The sequence below is a fragment of the Phoca vitulina genome, unplaced genomic scaffold, assembly GCF_004348235.1.
Source record: "Phoca vitulina isolate PV1807 unplaced genomic scaffold, GSC_HSeal_1.0 scaffold2, whole genome shotgun sequence".
NCBI lineage: Eukaryota > Metazoa > Chordata > Mammalia > Carnivora > Phocidae > Phoca > Phoca vitulina.
Genome location: NW_022589705.1, coordinates 90,037,526 through 90,058,772, shown reverse-complemented (window position 1 = coordinate 90,058,772; position 21,247 = coordinate 90,037,526). Strand labels below are relative to the sequence as shown.

At 48.5% G+C, this 21,247-nt stretch overlaps 1 protein-coding gene across 1 annotated transcript in view; it reads left to right on the top strand.

Annotated features, from left to right (window-relative positions):
- Positions 1-21,247, top strand: part of FHAD1 (forkhead associated phosphopeptide binding domain 1) — a 123,803-nt gene that overhangs the window by 32,728 nt on the left and 69,828 nt on the right. The window contains exons 4-7 of the mRNA XM_032393215.1: positions 4,388-4,655; positions 13,156-13,265; positions 16,738-16,956; positions 20,662-20,785. Of these exons, the coding sequence (XP_032249106.1) occupies positions 4,388-4,655; positions 13,156-13,265; positions 16,738-16,956; positions 20,662-20,785 (721 nt within the window). The remainder of the gene's footprint in view (positions 1-4,387; positions 4,656-13,155; positions 13,266-16,737; positions 16,957-20,661; positions 20,786-21,247) is intronic.

Here is a 21,247-nt window from a genome sequence, read left to right as displayed (position 1 = left end):
TTTATGTAATTTGATTTTTATTAATGGCTGTGTCTCTCAACCAGCTCAAGAAACTCGTGGGCGGGGCACCTGGGTGGCTCAGTCATTAAGCGTCTGCCTTCGGCTCAGGTCATGATCCCAGGGTCCTGGGATCGAGCCCCGCATCGGGCTCCCTGCTTGGCGGGAAGCCTGCTTCTCCCTCTCCCACTCCCCCTGCTTGTGTTCCCTCTCTCACTGTGTCTCTCTCTGTCAAATAAATAAAATCTTTAGAAAAAAAAAAAAAGAAACTCCTGGGCATTTAGTAACTGGCTCTCACGAGCTGGTAGCGGCTGGCCCCAGCACACCCTTGGTACAGAGGATATGCCCCCGTCCTGCTTGGGTGGAGGCTGGTGTCCTCTGAGTCACATCCAGCGCGTGCCATATGAATAACACTTCCATAAAAGAGTTGTCAGTGTTCCTAGAAAATCCTGTTTCCAAGTACCCCTTGCAACATCTTGTGGTTCTTCACACTGTTTCTTTCTTATTTTCTTTCTTATAACTCAGAAAATCTCCTATTCCTCACTAACCAATCGTTTAAGACCCTTTCGTGGGTATAGAAAGCAGGTATAAAATCATGACTTTGAATAACCTCAAAGCTCTGAGAGCACGGTGTTAGAGTCAAACAGCATCACTTCTTCCTGGCTGTGGGACCTTGGGCAAGTCACTTAACCTCTCTGAGCTTCAGTTTCTTAATCCACAACATGGGGGTAAAAATGCCTCCCCACCTCCGAGATTATCCTGGCGATCAGATGAGAACACACATGTTCAGTGCACAACACAGTCTCCAGCACATGTGTGCCTTCTCGACATGGTGGCTCATAGTCATAGAAGTATCGGCAATTACAAATAACAGAGCTTGTGACAGGCTCTCCAAGGGCAAGGTCTACTTCACTTTCTACCCAGCTGCCAGGGCTTCCTGGCAGAATGTGTGTGTCCTGTAGGCACCCTGTATCCAAACTACCTTGATTACTTTAGAGTGTCCCATTCAGCCTGCACCTTTTACAGGGCTAAAAGCACATACTGGAAAGATAACACAAAGAACAAGTAGATAATCTGAAAAAAATGGATTATGTTTTCTTGAGTAAATCATTGCCAGGTGTTTGTTCAAGCTGATATAAATTCAGCAGTGGGCGTGTCATGGTTAATCCAGGTGGTTGACAACCTGCTATTTTAGAGAGAGTGTGAACATCACATATGCTCCCTCAAAAACAAAACAAAAAAAACCATGCAGCATGCCATAGGGTCAGAGAATGGGGGGAAAAAAAGAACAAGAAAAGGCATTAGCATGTATTTTTAAACTAAAGTTTCTAAAAACAGACTTGTTGATAACTGACCTTGACCCCAACCTCTGTGTACATTCTAATGTGAGCACAGCCCAGAACCAGCTGTTTAATGTGAGTCTTTTTGTGTTTGCTTTACCCCTGCCTATTTCCTTATAGTTACCGGCAGCAATTTCTGAGAAAACCTTGACCTTGCCCTATTATAGAGCAAGCAGGCAAACCAGAAAAAATCAACTTTAACCTTCCAACTAAAGCCATCCACAATCAACAAGCTTGAGAAAGAAAACGAAAAGCTTTATAGTTTTATTTTCGAACCCAAAAAGCCGACTGGAGGCTTTGCTGCATTCAGGAGTCTCTGGCTCCTCCCCATTTAGACGCCCTATGGTTAGGGCTCTGTGCTGTTCCAGCTGGCCTCATGGGGCTGAGCAGCTCAGGGCACCCAAGCCAGGGCTCAAAGCGAGCTTCCCCGCGTGCACGTCCACGTTCACAGCAGCATGGTCACAACAGTCAGAGTGGAAACAACCCAAGTGCCCTCTGACACTGAGTGGATAAACAAAATGTGACGTATACAGAAAGGAAGGGAATTCTGACACCTGCTACAATGTGGATGAACCTTGAGGACCCGCTGCTCAGTGAAATAAGCCAGTCACCAAAAGACAAATGCTGTGTGATTCCACTTACCTGAGGTACCTAGAGAGTCAAATTCATAGAGACAGAAAGTGGAATGCTGGGTGCCAGGGGCTGGGGGGAGGGGAAAAGGGGAGGTGTTATTTCATGGGGACAGCGTTTCAGTTTTGCAAGATGGAAACTTTCTGAAGATCTGTCTCCCAGCAATGTGAGTGTCCTTAACACTCCTGAACCCTGCACTTAAAAATGGTTAAGATGGCAAATTTTATGTTATGTGTGATTTACCAAATTAAAACAGCAATGGCTTCCATCTCTCGGTGCCTGGGCCCCACTCCCTCAGCCGCGGGGGCTACATTCTCGAGTCTGGGAGGTCTTTCCAGATCCCGGTGTCCAGCCGCGGGTCCCGCGGGTCCCACGGGTCCTCTGATTGGATCACATGCCCCACTACTGGACCAATCACGATGCCCAGGGGATGTGATTGGCTGAGTGTGTAGCCCCACCCACAATAAGGAGCTCGGCTATTGGGTGGGGGATTCCCCGGGGATCTCCCAAAAGACCCGAGTGGGTTCTGGCCTGAGCGCTAGGGAAGTGGAGCACTGGAGACCCCCGGTGTGTTCACTCCTGCTAGCATCCTTGCAGTTGGTTAGCGGTGAGCAGGTTACCTGAGGACCCCAGCATGAGAGGGAGTTCCTCCACCCCTGCCAGTAATCTCTAGATTTGCTCTCCAGCAGGCTGGGGGTAAACCACATTAGAATTTACCCTTTGTCACCTTGGGCCCATTCGTTCAATAAATATTTATTAAACTGACGGGAAAAGTTATAGGAGTGACTGAGGCAAGAGGAGGGGAAGGGAAGGGACAGGGTGGATGGAGAAGTCAGGGCAGGGGCAGGGCACCTCGGCCGCGGAGAGTGAAGACAGGAGGAAGGCACAGATGGAGAGACTAAGATGTTGACAGTGGAGAGAAATTCGAAACTGCGCAGAAGGTAACAGATTCCCGGCACCCTGCCAAGTCTGTTCCTGAAGCAGATGTAAAGTGAGCCAGCAACGTTAGGAATGCTGGGCCAGATGTCTCCAGGCAGTTGGAGCTTGGAGCTTGATTTCCCCCGAACACTGTTCTCATCGGCTCCAAGAAAGAGTCTTCAGAGGGAACGCACAGGATCCTTGACTTTTTGGGGAAAGACTGGACCAAAAGCTTGGTTCAGGAGCCTGAGTGAGCGGGAGAGCCTTCCTCTTGAATAAAATCCAACTGAAGCTCTGCAAGCTGGTGCTCATATTTTGGAAGTGTCTGTTTCTCTCTGTGTGCCTCTGAACTCATATTCTCTCCAGTCTACAGAAGGAGAAATGTGAGCCACGGGGAATAGATGTGTGGCCCTACATAGGTCCTGACAAACATTTGAACTTAGTGTGTTTTTTCTGCCAAGAGAAGGGAGTGAGGGTTGAGAGACAGAAACAGAGACAGGGGTCATCAGACCTCCATCCCAGTTCCCTCCCCACCACGACCTGAGCCTGAGTAAATTCCTTAACCTCACCAAGCCTCGGTTTGTAAAGTAGGAATCAGGAGACCTGAAGGGCTATTGTGAGGAATGGATAAGGAAAGAGCAATAAATGACAGCCTGCCCCAGTGTCACTGTTTAACCCCTATACACAGGGAGAAGCCACCACGGAGGCATTAAACCCAGGCACAAGCCAGGTGTCAGCCCCTCTAGGGGCCTGGCCGAGGTTAGATGGAGTTGGGCTTGCTTCCCAATGACAGTGGCTGCAGACATCTTCCACGGGTCAGATGCTGAAACATTCCCTTGGTAGATATTTACGGAGCATCTCCCAAGAATCAGGTGTGGTAGACATTGAGGATCAAAAGTGAATGAGACAGTTGGGATTCCTGTCATCCCAGAGCTCTCGGCTTCGGAGGACAGATGGCGTAGAAGTGCCCAAGAGATGGGCTGCATGGATGGAAAGAAAGCAGGCTGGGGGTCCTAGAAAGCTGGGTGTGAATCTCAGTGATCTGTTCCCTCGTTCTTTCGCCCAGTATTCGAGGGCCTGCTCTGTATGTGCCAGGCACTTATTCTAGGTGCTGAGGATACAGGGGTGAGCAAGATAGACAAAAAGCCCTCTTCTCTTAGAGGTGACATTCTACCAGCTCAGAGGCTCACCGGCAAATCTGTGATCTTGGAAAGTCACGAGGTCTTGCTCAGCCTCAGTCTCACGACAGAAGAGTGTTGGGTGTATTAAATAGGGCAGTGCACGTGAACCTCTTGCCAGGATGCCTGGCATGAAGGCTGCCCCCAATTAATGGTGGTGTGACAGTGTGCAATGTGCAAACTTGGGGAGAGTCTGGGAGGGCTTCCTGGGGGAAGAGACTTATAAGGTGAGCCCCAGGGCAGCAATTATAGGGCTGGGACAAGAGTGGAGACCACCCCCCGGCAGATCGGAACCTCCTCTGACCCTCTTGTCTGCCCCTGCAGGTCTCCTTCCCATGGATGAGTGGTTCGGTACCTTGGCCAAGACCACAGCCACCTCGAGCCACACAGCAGTCGAAACAGTCACCCTCACCACCACAGATGCCCTTCCGCCCAGGCATCTGGACACCACCAGTGCAGAGGAGCTGGTCCCAGGGGTTTCCCAGACCCACCATGGTCCCGCCTGCCTCCCACAAGCGGCCCGTGAGTGCTGGTGGGAAGATGTTCTCCTTTGTGGTGGATAGCACTCACAGGCCTCCCATCATCAAGCAAGGTATTCATGCGCGCTTCCCCTGGTGGCTTTGGGGATGGGCGTAGAGCCACAAGGGTGGGTCTTGATTTTTGCCTATTTTCTCCAATTCTAAAAGTAGAACACATTTAATTGTGAGAAAATCAGGGTTAGGGGTGCCTGGGTGGTTCTGTCAGTTGAGCATCCGACTCTCGATCTCAGCTCAGGTCTTGATCTCAGGGTGGTGGGTTCAAGCCGCATGTTGGCAAAAGCCCAGGGTGGAGCCTACTTAAAAAATTTTTAAAAAAAAATCAGGGATAAAGAGAAAGTAAGAAAATAGTTAAAGACCATTTGTCACCCTCATCACCCAATATCCCCTGTTGACTTTTTGGGGCATATCCCTTCAGACTTCGTGCTCTGCATGCTGGCACCCATCAGTGTCCCTGTGGCGAGTGTGTGGATGTGGGTGTGTGTGTGTGTGTGTGTGTGTGTGTGTGTGTGCTTATATATGAATGTGTAGCAGGACTGTAAACTCACAGCTTTGACTCACATGTGCAGAAATATTGGCACCTGAAATCCCCCTTGGCCACAACAGCCTTAGGAGGTTTTTAAATATTTTATTATCATTTTACAGGTGAGAGGAGGCTGAGGCTTATTGAGGAAAATTACCTCCCAGATGTGACATATTCAATCTAGTCCAATCTAACATTTTTCAGTCAAATTGAAGGCTGGTTATCTCAGTCACTGTTGCTGTCACTCACAGCCCGGTCACTCTGGGGACCAGCCTTCCCGGTTTCCTTTCCTCAACCCCTTCCCCGGAAGGTCTCATGGCATCTGAGGAGGGGACTTCCTGCCTGTCACTGTCCTCTTGGCCTCACCAGCGGGTTTGATTTAGTCCCTGGCATGATTCCGGTTTCCTCCATGCCTGTGATGTGAAGATCCCGTTCTCTTTCCTCTGCATCCCAGCCCCGGACCCCTCGGAGTCCCCAGCTGTGTCTGTGGCTTCTCATCCTCCACTGGTGTCACTCAGGACCGTTCACCTAATCACCTCCCTCAGCCATTCAAATAATAGTTATTGTTGTGAAATATACAAACAGAGGAGTAAATGAAATGCAGTTATATCATCTTCATCTTCATCTTCATCATCAGAGGAACCCTTACGTGCCATCAACAGCAAATGAAATTACTCAGCCATTTCCCCCCTATATTTTATAAATATGAAAGTTTTCAAACATACAGCAAAGTAAAAAGAATTTGACAGAGAACATCCTACCTAATTGCATCATTAACATTTTGCTATATTCGGGGCGCCTGGGTGGCTCAGTCGTTAAGCGTCTGCCTTCGGCTCAGGTCATGGTCCCAGGGTCCTGGGATCGAGCCCCACATCGGGCTCCCTGCTGGGCGGGGAGCCTGCTTCTCCCTCTCCCACTCCCCCTGCTTGTGTTCCCTCTTAGGCTGTCTCTCTCTCTGTCAAATAAATAAATAAAATCTTTAAAAAAAAAAAAAACACCTTGCTATACTCTATTGCATATCTCTCTAACCATCCTTCTACCCATTCGTTAACCCATCTTATTTTTTGATATGTTTCAAAATAAATTGCACATATCTATAGTCTTCCCCCTTAATATGTTAATATATGTAACAGTAACCAGAGTTCAACAGTTTTTGTCTTTTTGATGTAAAATTAACTGCAACATATATAAGTTATCAACTGCTGCATGACAAATTCTCCCAAAATTTAGTGGCCTAAAGCAAACACACACACACACACACACACACACACACACACACACAACCCCAAACATGTATTATCTGATACAGTTTCTGTGGGTCAGGAATTTGGGAGCAGCTTAGCAGGGTGGCTCAGGGTCACTTATAAGTTGCAGGTAAGCTGTTGGCCAGGACTGCAGTCTTCTGAAGGCTTGACGGGGGCTGGAGAATCTGCTTCCAAGATGGCGCACTCACATAGCTGTTGGCAGGAGGCCCCACGTCCTCACAATAGGGACCTATCCAGAGAGTTGCTGGAGAATCCTCATGGAATAGCAGATGGCTCTTCCTGAGCAAGTGATCCAAGAAAGCAAGATGGAAACTACAACATCTCTTAGGGCAAGCCTCCAAAGCTACTCTGTCATTACCCAAGTCAGCTCCATCCAGGTTGGGAGAAGACAGCCCATGGGCCTGAATACCAGGAGGCAAGTGTTATTGGCAGCCCTATCTTAGAGGCTGGCTACCACAGTCTGCCCTTTGGTCCTCAAGGATTCACCCCCCCCACTTGTACCACTCCCTCACCCTCTCCCAAGTTCCCCCAAAGTCTGACCCCATTCCAGCATCAGCCTAAATTCCAGAATCTCATCATCTAAATCAAGTCCAGGTGCAGATGAGGCTCACTAGGTGTAGTTCCTTAAGTTCAGCTTCTCAAGTACCATTTCCAGCAATCTGAAGACCTTTGAACTAAAGAGACGGGTCGTCTGTCCCTCACACACCCAACATACACTGGTGGGACACCCATAGCATACTGCTGTGGACACGCCTTCTGTTCAAAAGGGAAAAACAAACACACAGGAGTGCTTGGCCCAAAGCAATTCTGAAATCCAGCCAGGAAAATGTTGGAAGTTCCCTGATTAGGACTTAGACCTATTCTTGCCCAGAAATGACCCTCCATGGCTCTCGCCTCTGCCCTCTGGTTCCTTGGATGGGCCCTCTGAGTCCTCCTACCTTTTCCATGAAGGACATCACATGTTTGCAACTGCATAGTTTTATAGTCAGCTACCTGCCTATAGACTTGTGGGGTTCATTGGCTTCTTTTGCTTTTGTGGGTCTCTGCCTCCCTCAATCCACATTGGTAGTGTTCCTTATTGGGGTTCACCCAACTAGGCAAAAGCCATGCCCACATGTTCCTTTGACATAAGCACTCCTCTGCCCTGGGCTTCTGCCAAGAGTGGGAGGGACAGCACTTCTTAGAAGCCCCATGCTTTGCCCAGATCATTCTCTGAGACACTGGCTCAGATTGTTCTGCATTCTTGACAAAGGATATTACAGTCTTACACTCAGCTTCATCTTCGGAGCATGTTTTCCTGAGAGTGCCCTGGATTTGACCTTTGCCCAGAACCTGTCTTGCATTTCTTTTGCCACGTGGAGAGGCAGGGAATCTTCAAGCCCAATCGAGTCCCAGCTCCTTGTGGTTCAACAGTCCCTCCACTGGCCTCTGTCCCCTCCTGCATTCACAGTAAGTGCCAGAAAGGAGTAAGGTGGCACTCTGCCTGAGCTCCATCACCCAGTTCATTAGGAACATTTTCTACTTTCCCCATCACCACAGGCAATGTGTTACAAGACTTCCTGCCACCACATCACAGGGATCCTTATAAGAAGAGAAAGAGAAACAGACAGACACACTGACCAGGGATGCCTACACATGGAGGAAAGGCCATGTGAAGACACAGAAAGAAAGTAGCCGTCTACAAACCACGAAGAGAGGCCTCAGGAGAAACCAACCCTGATGGCATCTTGACCTTGGACTACCAGCCTCCAGGCTGTAAGGAATATCATTCCATTGCTTAAGCTGCGCAGTCTATGGTATTTCATCATGGCTGCTGAGCTGACCATTGCAAAGTCCATCCACTGTTGGAGAGGACAATCCAAGGGTGTGGATACCAGGAGATAAGAACCATTGGTGCCATCTTGGAGGCTGGCCACCACACAATGAAAGGCACGCAGTCCAAATCCTAAAGACACAATGCAGGAACACACATGCTGTCCCTGGTGAGAACTGATAATTATCTGATAAGTTCCGGGAGAGCCAAACAGTTGTTAAAATATTGAAGCAACTTCTCTCCCATTTGGCAAATAGTTGTACCTTGAAACTTCTTAAAGCACCTCTGTCTCCCACTCCTGCCATCCCACTGCCCCAGCCATCCCATCCCTCCCTCGGGGTTCTCCCCACTGGGACCTCCAAATGATCCAGCAGTTAGAGAGTTTGTCTTGAACTGAGTTAAGCCAGTTTGGTCACACATGGCCCTTGGGTTCTCTTTGAAATGTAACAGGAGCCAGTAAAGACGTTTGGGGCCGGTGGGGGAAATTGCTCCAGCACCTCCCTGCCTGGGTATAAGGAAAGCAAGTCTCAGATAAATTCCCATGCAGACTTCCAGTAAACAATATAGCAAAGGGGTCCCAAGCCTCATTCAGCCTGCCCTGTAGGTTTGATCAAGTCTAGGCTCTCTGTCCTTTAAGGGCTCCGGCTGTCACCTGGTAGAAAAGGCTCACTCAAGGCAGCCAGGACAAGGTCACAGGGGCATCTGGAGTTACTCCCAGAGATGGCATCAGATGGCAAAGATCATCTGGACACAGGTCCCTCCTGGGGAGCACACGGGAGGGGCTCCCCAGTACTTCGGCTGACCCTCAGGCAGTTCCTTCCTCCGTTTGACCATTGGGAGCCTGTTTCTAACACAGAGCATACAAGGTCACGGGCCACCAATTTTACCAATAAAAACCCATCTCTGGCCTTCAGTTTGCTAATTAGGAAAGCCTCAGGTGTCAGAGCTGTCTCTGGACTGTGGCCTGTCCATGTAATGCTGCCCGGCATGTGCTTTCTGATGGGGTAGCCACCAGCCACACAGGGACTGAGCTAAGGTGGCTAATGGGACAGAGGAACAAAATGTTTAATTTGCATTAATTTAAATTTCAAAACCGATACCTGATTCAGTTATTGGAAGGTTTAAAGTATGCCCAGAACGTCTTGAGTATGCAAATCTGCTTCTTCCCAACTGTAAGTTATGGTGAAGCCCAAACACAGATCAAGTCTTCCTGTTGAAAATGCAGCTTCCAAATCGAGGGGCATTAGACGTGTAAAAGGAACCCTGGATTTCAAAGACTTGGTGCCCAAAAGAAAAAGAATGTAAAACACCTCCATCGTTTTTGGTCTTGATTACGTGTGGAAATGTGATGTTTTAACGTACTGGGTTAAATAAAATACATTTCAGAATCAGTTTCATCTTTTTACCTTTTTAATGTGACTAGTGCTAGAGGAGTTTAAATTCTCTTATGTAGCTCCCATCAGTTTTCTATAAGACAGCGCTGCTCAGTGACATTCCCCAGGAAGCCCTTCTGTTGCCCCTTACTCTGTTCCGCACTTGCCCTTCCCCCCACACGTAGTGGCAGCCACCTTCCAGAATTCCTGGGGAGGAAGCAGGGAGAGCATTCCACAGAGAGAGGGAGTCGCCATCTTGGTGCTTTGGGCCCCAGGCCTGCTCCCCACGCACAGAATACTGACAGAACATGGGAGGCCCATGCTCAGGGGTGGCGTGAGCACACCTGTGTCTGAGATTTGAGGCCAGCGCACCCAGCAGGACTTCTTCCCTAAGCCTTTTCTGTCCATAGCGCTGTTGGCCTCCAGCATGGACACAGGAAACCAAGTGGGTGTGTAGGTGGGTAAGTAGGGAGCTTTCTTTTCTCGACTATTTCTAGGAAGACCAACTGATCCTGGTTTGCCTGGGTCTTCGCCAGCTTTGGTACGGAAAGTCCCCCCTCCCAGGAAGCCCCGCAGTGCCTGGCAAACCAGGACAGTTGGTCACTTGACCAGTTTCATCAGGCAGCGGCTGAAACTCCATCAAGTGAATCCCAAATCCAGTCCTTGGCGATCAGTAGGAAGGGAGACACTCCATGGGACACGGTCCATGCGAAACTGCTCCTCGTTGACGGGTTTGTCACGGTGAACCAGCTCCTAAATTCCTCACTCACGGCCTCATTCACATGTTCACCACCGGGGAGGACCTCCTACGTGCGGGTGTGTGCGCCGGTTCCGGAGCCACACTGACTGGGTCAGACCTGACCGCCCCATACCAGACGCGTGGCCTCCATCTCTCTGCACCTGGGCTTCTCAACATGGCTGTAACAGCAGCTGCCTCACAGCGGATTTTGTGAGCCCCAGCATTGACTTATGGAAGGGCACTGGTGGCCAACAAGCCTTTCGTGAGTTATTGGTCAAGAGTGGGCCAGGCCCTGAGCTTTTTGTTCTTCGACAATACTCCTGAGCACCTTTCCCTGTCCATGAGCGCATCACAGAATGGAGACAGGTGAGGGCTTGGCCTCTTTCCAGCTCTGTGAGCTTGGGCAGAGGTGTTCTCTCTCTGTGCCCGTTTACATATCTGTCAGATGGGATTAGCCAATTCATTTTAAGGGGCACAAACTGAGACATGGTCCCCAATCTCACAGAACTTACCCGACATTAACAAAAGGATCACAGAACAACATCTATAAAATGGTAACCATGGTAACACTCAGCAGCAGAGATGCCCAGTACCCATTGGCTCGTAACTATAAGGCCCCGACTTAGTTGGCGGATCAGGAAGGTGTCCCCGAGAGAGTGACACTCAAGCCAAGCACTGAAAGGCAAGTGACCTTCACAAAGTGCAGAGGGGAGGGAACAGCATTCCAGGTGGAAGGGACAGTGAGTGGCAAGGGTGGGCAGTGGCTGGGACGAGTGCGAGATGTTGGGCAGTGTGGCTGAAGAGTACCCTCCCAGAGGAACGTGGCCTGAGACCCTGTAAAAAGACCCTATAAAAAGAAGGAAGTGATGGCAGGTGTTAGCCAGGGAGGGGATGTGACCCAAGGTCCAGCTACACCAGGAGGCCTATCCCAGCCTGTTCTGGTGCAGATGCAGGGAGGGTGGTTGGGAGCCCAGGCCCCTTCCCTTCCACGTGCCCAGGAAACATTTTGGCCAAGGCCACTCATCCAACACGCAAGGCCACGCATTTGCCAGGCACCACAGGCCTTTGACTATGTCCACTCGTGCTTCTGGAGTCCACAAACACGGTCGAGACCTGGGGGAGAAAATCGTTGGCTCTGAAGTGCGTAAATAAAAAATGCAGAATCAAAGGGACTAAATGATTGAGTAAATGTCCACAAATGTGAAGGTGTGTACTTCATTAATTGTTAATGTTAACATTCATTAATGTTTCATAGCCTTTGAAAACAATTGGTTCAATTTCTCACTTCACAAGAAGACAAGAATGTGCAATGATTGCCCAGAAATCAGTCAGTTGGAAATTTAAAACATGCCACTTAGAGCCAAATGATCTCAAAAACAGAAATATAGAAATCTTTTCAAAAGTTTGTACACCCAAAAAAAAAAATGTATTCAGTGTTAATGTGAGTGAATCGTGGTGTGTTTGATGAGATACAGAGTGGGGCCTCCAAGCATAACAATACCAGGCCTCCTGAAAGTCATGAACAACCCTTGTAATATTGTGGGGAAATAAGCAAAAAAAAAAAAAAAGAAAAAAAAATCAGGAAATCCTGAATGTCTATCAAGCGGATCCAAGTTAAATATGTTTGGCACATTTGTACGATGGACTGCAACACTACCATTAAAAAAAATACAGCATAGGGGTGCCTGGCTGGCTCAGTCAATGGAGCCTGCAACTCTTGATCTCAGGGTCATGGGTTTGAGCCCTACGCTGGGTGCAGAGATTACTTAAAAATAAAATCTTGGGGCACCTGGGTGGCTCAGTCGGTTGAGCATCTGCCTTTGCTTCAGGTCATAATCCCGGGGTCCCGGGATCCAGCCTCCCATGGGGCTCCCTGATCAGCGGGAAGTCTGCTTCTCCCTCTCCCTCTGCCTCCCCCACAGTTTGTGCTCGCGCTCTCTTACTCTCGCTCTCTCAAATAAATAACTAAAATCTTTTAAAAAAATAAAAATAAAATCTTAAAAAAAACAGAACACAATATAAATAATGAAGGGGATTAAAAGGTACAAACTTCTAGTTATAGAAAAAAAAAAACAACACCACAGCATAGCTACAAATATTGACATAGGAAGATGTTTTTGATATAGTGTCAAGTGAAAAAGCAAGCTGGGGAAAGATCTCTGCAATAGAAATCCATTTTTGTTTTTTTAAAGATATAATTGCAATAAAAATCGCTAACATTTCGTGCTTAATGTTAATATAGTGCTCAGGGGTAGGAAACTTCTGTAAAGAGAAGCTTTTTCTGTAAATATTTTAGGCTCTGTGGGCTATATCGTCTCTGTCACAGCTACTCAACCCAGCCTTTGTAGCTGGAAAGCAGCCATAGACAATATGCAAATGAATGACTGTGGATGTGTTTCAATAAAACTTTATTTACAAAAACAGTTGGGAGGCCAGATTTGTCCCTAGTGCCATAGTTTGCCAACCCCTGCTCTACTACTTCAGTTAATCCTCAAAGTGTCCTCTATAACAGAGACTGTAACATGTAAGTTATATAACCAAGGCTTAGAGAGTAAATGACCTGCCCAAGGTCACCAGCTGTTACATGGAATAGCAAAAAGCCTAGAAAGGGGTGCACCAAAGCGAATCAGCGCAGCTAACCCTGGAGAAGAGGGAGGAGGCTGTTCTGTCCCTTTCTGATACTTCTGTAATGCCTTCTTCATCGCTTTGCCGTGAACGTAGACACTGCTTTACCATTTTTAATAACAGCAGGAAAAGAATTAAGAAGGTGGTCTAAAAAGATCCTTCTAGACCTCAGGGTCACTCACAATGTCCTGTGTGCTCTCTGTTGATCTTGGCGTTAGTGTGGACCAATGCTGTGGAGCTGTCGGAACAGTCAGTGGTCGAAGGAATTTCCGGGGCAGGACCTTCCAGGGATATTTACGTGGACCAGGACGCAGCCCAGCAGGATAAGGTGAGGGGTCTATAGCAGCAAGAGAGACTGCAGAGGGATTGTCTCTTGCTCTCTGTGGTCTAGAAGTGCCTTTTTTTTTTTTTACTACTTCCAAGAAACCACCTTTTACTCCCGGGACATTCAACCAAAGGTTTGGTGACTGCTCATTTTATCCCAAATAACAACATCTACAAGCACAAAGTATTGAGCACCTACTGTGTGCTGGACTGTGTCCTGGGCCCTTGACATTCAATTAGCTCAGTAATCTTCACCATCTTCAAAATAAATGTTACTACCCTCACTTTACAGAGGAGGGAGCCGAAGCTCAGAGAGGTTCAGTAACTGGCCCAAGGTTGCACAGAGTGAGGGGCAAAGCTGGGATTCAAAGCTAGGCCTGGTTAATTTGCAAGCTGGTGCTCCTGGCTCCCACACAGTAACTGCTTGGTCAAACATGAGCAGCAGCACAGTGGTGGGGAAAACACGTTTCCTGGCAGGAAGTAGTGAGCAATGAAGTTGAGGACTGAGGGAAGACAGAGGTTTGTTGAAGAACCAGAGAGGTTTAGAATGAAATGGGAATGGGAGCCAGAGCAGATGAATTCAAGCCATGCTGGGAAGGGTCCAGGTTGATTTCTCCCTACATAGACACAACCTGAAATTATCCTAAAAGAAGCAGTCCTGCGATATCTTACTTTCCTTAAAGACCGGGGCCTGAGACTGCAGCAATTCTCTGAGTCTGTGAGGAGCAGAACCACGTGGGGTCCAGACTGGGCGTGGGAATCTGCGACTTCAGGTGGCAGGTGTCCCAGGACCAAACCTTGGAGAAGTATTGCAGTGAGGCGAGAAGCCAGGCTCAGACGCTGTTATTAGTTCTCTCTCGCTGTGCACAAGCCATCCCAAAACTTAGTGGCTTAAAATGGCAATTTATTGGGCACCTTGGCTGGCTTAGTCAGTAGAGCATGTGACTCTTGATCTCAGGGTCATGAGTTCAAGCCCCATGTGGGGTGTGAAGCCTACTCAAAAAAAACCCCCCAAAACAGCAATTTATTACTTCCCAGAATCTACAGGTTGACCTGGAATGTTCTTCTGCTGGTGTCCCCTGGCTTCGTTCATGCAACTGTAGTCAATCAGTGGCATGGCCCAGCCAGTGGTCTCGAATGGCCTCATTCCCATGTCTGGGACCTCAGCCAGCATGCCTGGAGTGATAGGCCTCTCTCTGCACATGGTTTATCGTCTGGGGCTGCTTCACAGCAGAGTGGCCCCGGGCTTCCCAGAGGGCCAGAACAGAAGCCATATAGCCTTTTAAGAACTTGCCTGGAGATTGCTGTACATCACTTTTGCCATATTCTATTGGTCAAAGCAAGATACAGGACCGGCCCCAACTTAGGGAATGGGGAAGTCCAATTCTGCTTGATGGCAGAAGGTGCAAAGCATTTGTGGTCATTTTTCTTTTTTTTTTTTTTTTTTTTTTTTAAAGATTTTATTTATTTATTTGAGAGAGAGAATGAGAGACAGAGAGCATGAGAGGGAGGAGGGTCAGAGGGAGAAGCAGACTCCCTGCCGAGCAGGGAGCCCGATGCGGGACTCGATCCCGGGACTCCAGGATCATGACCTGAGCCGAAGGCAGTCGCTTAACCAACTGAGCCACCCAGGCGCCCCTGTGGTCATTTTTCAATCTACCCCAGTTTTAAACTGGAAATAGGATGCAACCACATTTATATATATTTTTCTATTTATAAGCCATTTATGCCCTGACTTTCCAGGACTCCTTCAAATGCAAGTGCCAATAAACAAATTAGCTTAAGCAAAAAAAAATAAATTAAAAAAAAAAAAGCATTTATTGGCTCATCTTCTTGGAAATTTAAAAGCCCACTAGCTTCAGGCATGGCCAGATACGGGAGCTTAAGCGAGATCAAAACACTCGCTACTACCGATCTCTTCCCTCTGTTTCCCTCGGATTTTGGCTTTCTATAGCACACAGGCTTCATGTGTTGGAAAAGACAAACTCAGGCACATAAACCCATAAATTTAAAGTTTGTGATCCAAAAGGAGGCATGATCCTCTCCCTCTGTGATGGATGCATGAAATCTCTAAGAAAACCCTGATTGATCAGTTTGGGTCACGTGCACACGGGGAGGCGGGACAGGAAGGAGCAGGGCACATGATTGACAGTCCTACCAAGACCACATGGAAGGGGGAGGACTCGCTCAAGGAAGAGCTTGGGGTCCTCACAGAAAGGCTTAAACTCCATCTGTACGGCACACCTTACAGCCTTCTTTATACTCCAGAGCCCAGCACAGGGCCTGGCACATAGTAGCTGCTCAATAAATGTTTATTGCATAACTAGATACTAAGCACCTGGCTGACCATAATTGGGTGAAACAGGCATGGCCGCCCAGGAGTATGGAATCTGTTTGATGCTATCCCTTGAAACTTTGCCACAAGCATTTGCAGGGATTCAAAGAAAGACCCTTGGCAGCAATTGGCAATGCCAGAGAAGCTTCCTCACGACGGAAACCCTGTCCTTCCATGGGTCGGGGAGCTGGAAGGTCTTGAGGCTGATTGGGTAAAGCTCCCCAGGAAATGAGCTGGCTTACAAATTACTCATTTACCTCCTTCCAACCAGTGGGAAATGGTTGGAAGAGCAGGGTCTACTTTAGAAGCAGAAATTCTGTAGCTACATTTGCAAATACATCTGGGGACTTGTGTTTCAGTTTTTTTGGACATTTTATTGATGACTTCTGGTGAAAAGTTTGGGGAATTTTTTTTTTTCTTTTTGCTGGGGAAGCCTAACAAATTCTTTGGCTGTAGAGCTCTTTCTTTTGGAGAGATGGAGAACTGGGTTAATTATACCTGTGGGTAAAGTCAGCCGGCAATTTTTTTTTTCCCCGACCCAAAGTTGATGAGCCCACACGAATAAATCACCACTCTTATCTCATTTACTTGCAGATTCAGTTACCTGGAGTAAATTTTTGCATGAATAACGCAAAGAGGCAGGAAGTACCAGAAGGGAGGAAAGGGAAAAGAAATATTTCAGAATGTATTAAATTTTTTAAGTTAAAGAATAGTCCTCATTATATGCAGGATGTGGTCAAATAGAATGTCGTTTTCCTAACTACCTTTCCTGGGTCCCCAGTGTGCTAGGCTGAATATTATAAACAAAAATATTATAAATAAACTCCCTAGCAACAAAAGTTCCCATGTGGGGCAGTTGTTCTCAACATGAAATATAATTTCACGGGAAAGGAATTTTTCTGTGAAGTATAAACACCTATTACAGGAGTCTATATACAAGTATATCATTTTCACCAAACTCTTGTCTCGGTGAGGTTTTCCAAGTGATGGAGATAACCTTGAAACTACGCTTTTTCCCCTCCCCACCTGTCCTCACCCTCCCAAAAGAATCACACTCCGTTTTCCCTACATTTTTAAAAATGGGCTCAGTCTTGCACCCCGGACCCACACCTACTAAACTCCCCATCTGGCCTCCACCCAGGATGAAATCATTCTGCTGCTGGGGAAAGAAATCAGCCGTCTCTCGGATTTTGAACTTGAATCCAAATACAAAGATGCCGTGATAGCGAAGCTGCAGAATGAAGTGGCCAGCCTGAGTCAGAGGCTTTCGGAGTCCGCCTCGTCCAGGCAGAGTCAGTTCCAGGATCTGGATGAAGACATTGATGCCAAACGCAGAGAGATCCAGAGCTTGAAAAACCAGGTGGGTAGGACTCGGAGACACATTGGTGGAGGCCTTAGAGTCAGGACACAGGGCAGCAGCTGTCGGGGAGAGCCAGGGGAGCATGGAGGGGAGTCACCCAGATGGATAGAAAAGGGATGGTCAGCGCAGTGCTGTGGGTATGAGCACACATCCCAGGAATCGGGGGCATGGCAGGCTCCTAGCCCAGGAGAACCACGTTCAAGGAGCAAGCTTTGGTGTAAGTGCTGTAGATGCATTGGCTCACTTAAACCGCACGGTCCTCTGACATGTACCATTCTACAGATGAGGAGACTGAGGCAGGCTTGGGGGCGCCCGGGAACTTGTTCAGTTCACACAGGAAGTTAGAGGGGGTGGTGCAAGTTGAATGCAGGTCTGCCTCCTTGCAGATCCTCTGCTTTCATCCCACCTACACAGCTCCATGGCTTCAGTGACTGTCGCTCACCCCCACCCCAGCCCCAGCCAGAATGAGCTGTAGGTAGTCAGCTGGAGAGGGGGAGAAGGAATCCCCCGTTTTCCAAACCCAAGCCCAAAGGCACTTGCTGGCTCACTTGTAGGGAACTTCCTCAAACAAAAATTCTCCACGCAGAATTTCTACATTATCCTTGAGACTAACTAGATCCAAAAAAAAATTTTCTTCAACTACTTTAAAATTGGCTATTGATCTTGTACATAAATTACATGTCAACAAAGTTGATTTGAAACAACAACAACAAACTGGCCACAGTTCTGTGGCCTTGGTATAAACTGTTGCCCAAACCTGTAGACTCCCTATGCTTGGGGCCTCTGTTCTCTGCTTCCCTGTTCACTGCCTTTCCCCTCCTCTAAGCAACTCAAGGTGCGTGGCTTTGATCCGAGAAATGGTGCCCCAGGAAAGGACTTAGGTTGTGCGTGGTGAACCTAGGAGATTCTACCAGGAGACCGTAAGCTCCATGAGAGCAAAGAGTGGGCCCAGCTACTTCCTAGAACACTGATAGGACCGTGTCCGTTCATTTGTTCATTCATTCATTCAAGTAAGATTTATTGGGTGCCCATCTTGTGCCATGCTCTCTTCTGGGCTCTGGGAATTCGGCAGAGAACGAGGCAGGTATGATTTTTGCCTTCCCTCCTTTATGTTCCAATGAGGGAGACAGAATTAATAAGTAAACAGATATATGCTCTCATATTCAAATGAACAAATGACTCTCTGTCGGACGTGTTTTGGGAAAAACAAGGAAAGTAGTAGATCCTATAGGAATTACTACTTGACAGCTACTTGACAGGAAGCTAACTCCTTGACGGGCATCTTGTTCTTGATCTGAACCCAGTTTTGCCATCGGACAGGGTAATATCTCTTTCGGCTATTCTCCCATCTCAGAGCTTTCCTGAGTACAAGTGGCGTGTCTTGTCCAGGTCCGCGGACAAGGGTGAATAATTCCCACATAATCTTTATTAGTCAAATATATTTGACATGTAAAGTGTAATCCTCACGTATCTTTGAGCATCCGTAGGTCACAATTCGAGTCTTGTTTAAAGTGGCTAGTGATATCTGGGGGGAAAATGTTCACAAAGAAAGTATCTAGAAATAATTACACCAATTCATTATACTGTCGCCGCCCCCCACCCCTGGATCTTCACTTGTAACCGAAAGAGAGTATTTTGTAACAAGGCATATCTGGACTGGAAACTGCAGTTGATCTGAACCCAAATCAAGTTCTATCCGCTCACATTTTAGTTTTTTAAATATTCTACTGCCTGCAGAACATTCAGCCAGAAATAAAAGCCATGTGGCTGGTTGATTTATTGTTCTGATTACTTTATAGTCATCAGGTCCCCCTGAAAGTGTGTGCATCATGAGGGCTCTCAAAGGTCTTCCATCCGCTACAGTATCACTGGGAAGTGCTTGCCCCTGCCTGTTCTTGAACGCCCGAGCTAATTAACAGCCGAATTATTTTCTCGAGGCCATCCTCCTAACGCTATCAGCTTTCTTAAGATTCGGTGCCCATCTTATTACCCAGGATAGCAGACATGCAACTTCTTGGGATACATGCCCATTAGAGACAATCTGGATACTTATTTAGGTGGGGAAGGAAACAGAGGTTTGAAGACTGGAATTTCCTCGTAATCTGAAATCCTCAAACCCTGGTGCCTAGATTGAATTATCTTCTATCTGTCAGAAGCAGAAACACTGGCGTCTTTGGGCAGGCGGGCATATGTCTTCCCATCCCTTCTGGAAGCTTGTCTCTTTGCCCTGTGCCTCTGGTGTTGTGCAAATAAAAGCACGACGCGGAGAAGAGCTAGAAACACTCTTAAAAATTATCCCAAGTACCTTTTATGGGAAAGTTGCATGTCCCCCACCGAGAACAGTAAGAGGTGAAAGAAACGTTTTCACTCAAAGTCTCAAAAGCACAAACATGCAAAAGTATAGCCTTGGGGAGGGTGGGGGACAGAGTCATCTGTGTCCCCACCACCTTCTTGCAGACGCCCCCTTCCCAATGTCTCAGATACCCCAGGGAAAAAGTAAGTGTACCTGCCCCAGCTGTCATAGAATCTGAACAATGATGGTGCGTGAAATGAGCCAGGGAACGTGTGAAACCTTGTTCCTTCTGTTAATTCTCCCAGAGTAAGAATGACAAGGTTTTCAGGGACAGACACCAAGAACAAGGACCGTGAGCGCCCTCTGCTGGCCAAGGCCTCTGCGCCCGCACCCGCATTACCTGAGCGCGCCCCACCTGCCTTCGTTCTTTAAGCCACACCTCCAGCAGGGTAAGAGGCTTGACAGGGAGCTGCGGGGTTGACTCGGGGAGCTGCCGCTCACACACACCTGGGTAGTGAGGTCAGAGGACAGTCACATCTACCACCTGTATGCCGTGGGCCAGGCACCATCTGGGCGCTTGTACATACACGAACTTAGTAAAATACTTCTCACGATCCTATCCGATTGGGACTGCCATCACCCCACTTAATGAAACAGGGAGACAGAATCCGGTGTCCTCCCGGTGTGTTCCTCAGCCGGTGAGTGGCAGCAACAGAATCTGCAGGCCACAGTCGGGCTCCCAAGTCCACGCTGTGCTTTACAGCCTGCAGCCCGGACTCCTGTGTCTAGAGCCACCCGGCAAGGGGGGCAGAGCGGGAACCGGGCACCTGGAGACCAGCCGAATCGGGACTCCACCTCTGCCGGCCGTGTCATCCTCATGGCCGTGAGACTCGGGATGCTCGCTTGCAACCTGGGAGCGTTAATGGGAACCTCAGCCTCCTGCGATGCGGTGAGGAGCTAGGGAGGTAGCATCTGGGAACGGGCTTTGTGAGCTCTGGAGTGTTCTGAGATATAAGCCGCTGTTGTTCTCATTCGGGGAAGTTAATTTTATAACATGCTTCCCTCTCGTGAGCTCTGCTCTGCATCTGGTCGGCGCTGGATGACCCGGAACCAACGGCTGGTCTCCTTCTGGCTGGGAGTCCAAAGGTGGTAGGAAGGCACGTCAGGGATCAGCTGTCCCCAGGCAGCTGCTCCTGAGCCATTTTGTGGACACAGAGCTAAGGCTCACGTTTTCATTCGTATGACACAGTGGTCACTGAAGGAACAGGCCCTCTCCTGTCCCTCCCACTAGTTAAAACTAAAAACTCGGTTTCCCCAACACCCCACCAAAGATCAGTCCAAATCTCTTGTCCAGCCGTGGAGAAGTACGCCTGGGCCGGCCCCCTCTGACCGTGTGTTGCCTCCTCCCACAGATCAGTGCCCTACAGAAAGGCTACAGCCAGGTGCTGTGCCAGACCCTGTCTGAGAGGAACTCAGAGATCACATCCCTGAAGAACGAGGGCGAGAACTTGCGGAGGGACAATGCCGTCACCTCAGGTGAGCTCTCTCTGATGTGGGCCTGAGAGCCGCTCCCCTCCCCCTCTTCCCCAGGCCACAGCAGACATCACCAATCAACCACCGCACCGCTGCTCACTGATTTGGGGTGCAGCCTCGGAGATCTTCTGAGTGACCTGCGTCTGTGAGTTGCAGCCTGCCCTCAAGAGAGGGTTTTTGCCATCTGGTTCCTAGGGCAGGGCCTGATAACGATTTGAGTGAAGGTTATCACTTAGCTATGTCTAGTGAGTGCCAGGCTCACCAGGGAGAACACAGGGCACCGTGTGGCTTGGGTGGTTCCAGAAGCCAGCTTGCCTTCAGTGCAAGCTAGAATGTGGACAGAGTGGGGTCACCACGTTAGGGCCCTGGTGCACTTGGACCCCGGTGGAAACATTTCCTAATTGGCCAGCAGAGGAGGTTGCACACTACAGACTTGGGGGAGGTGGGGCGAGCACATCGTCCAGA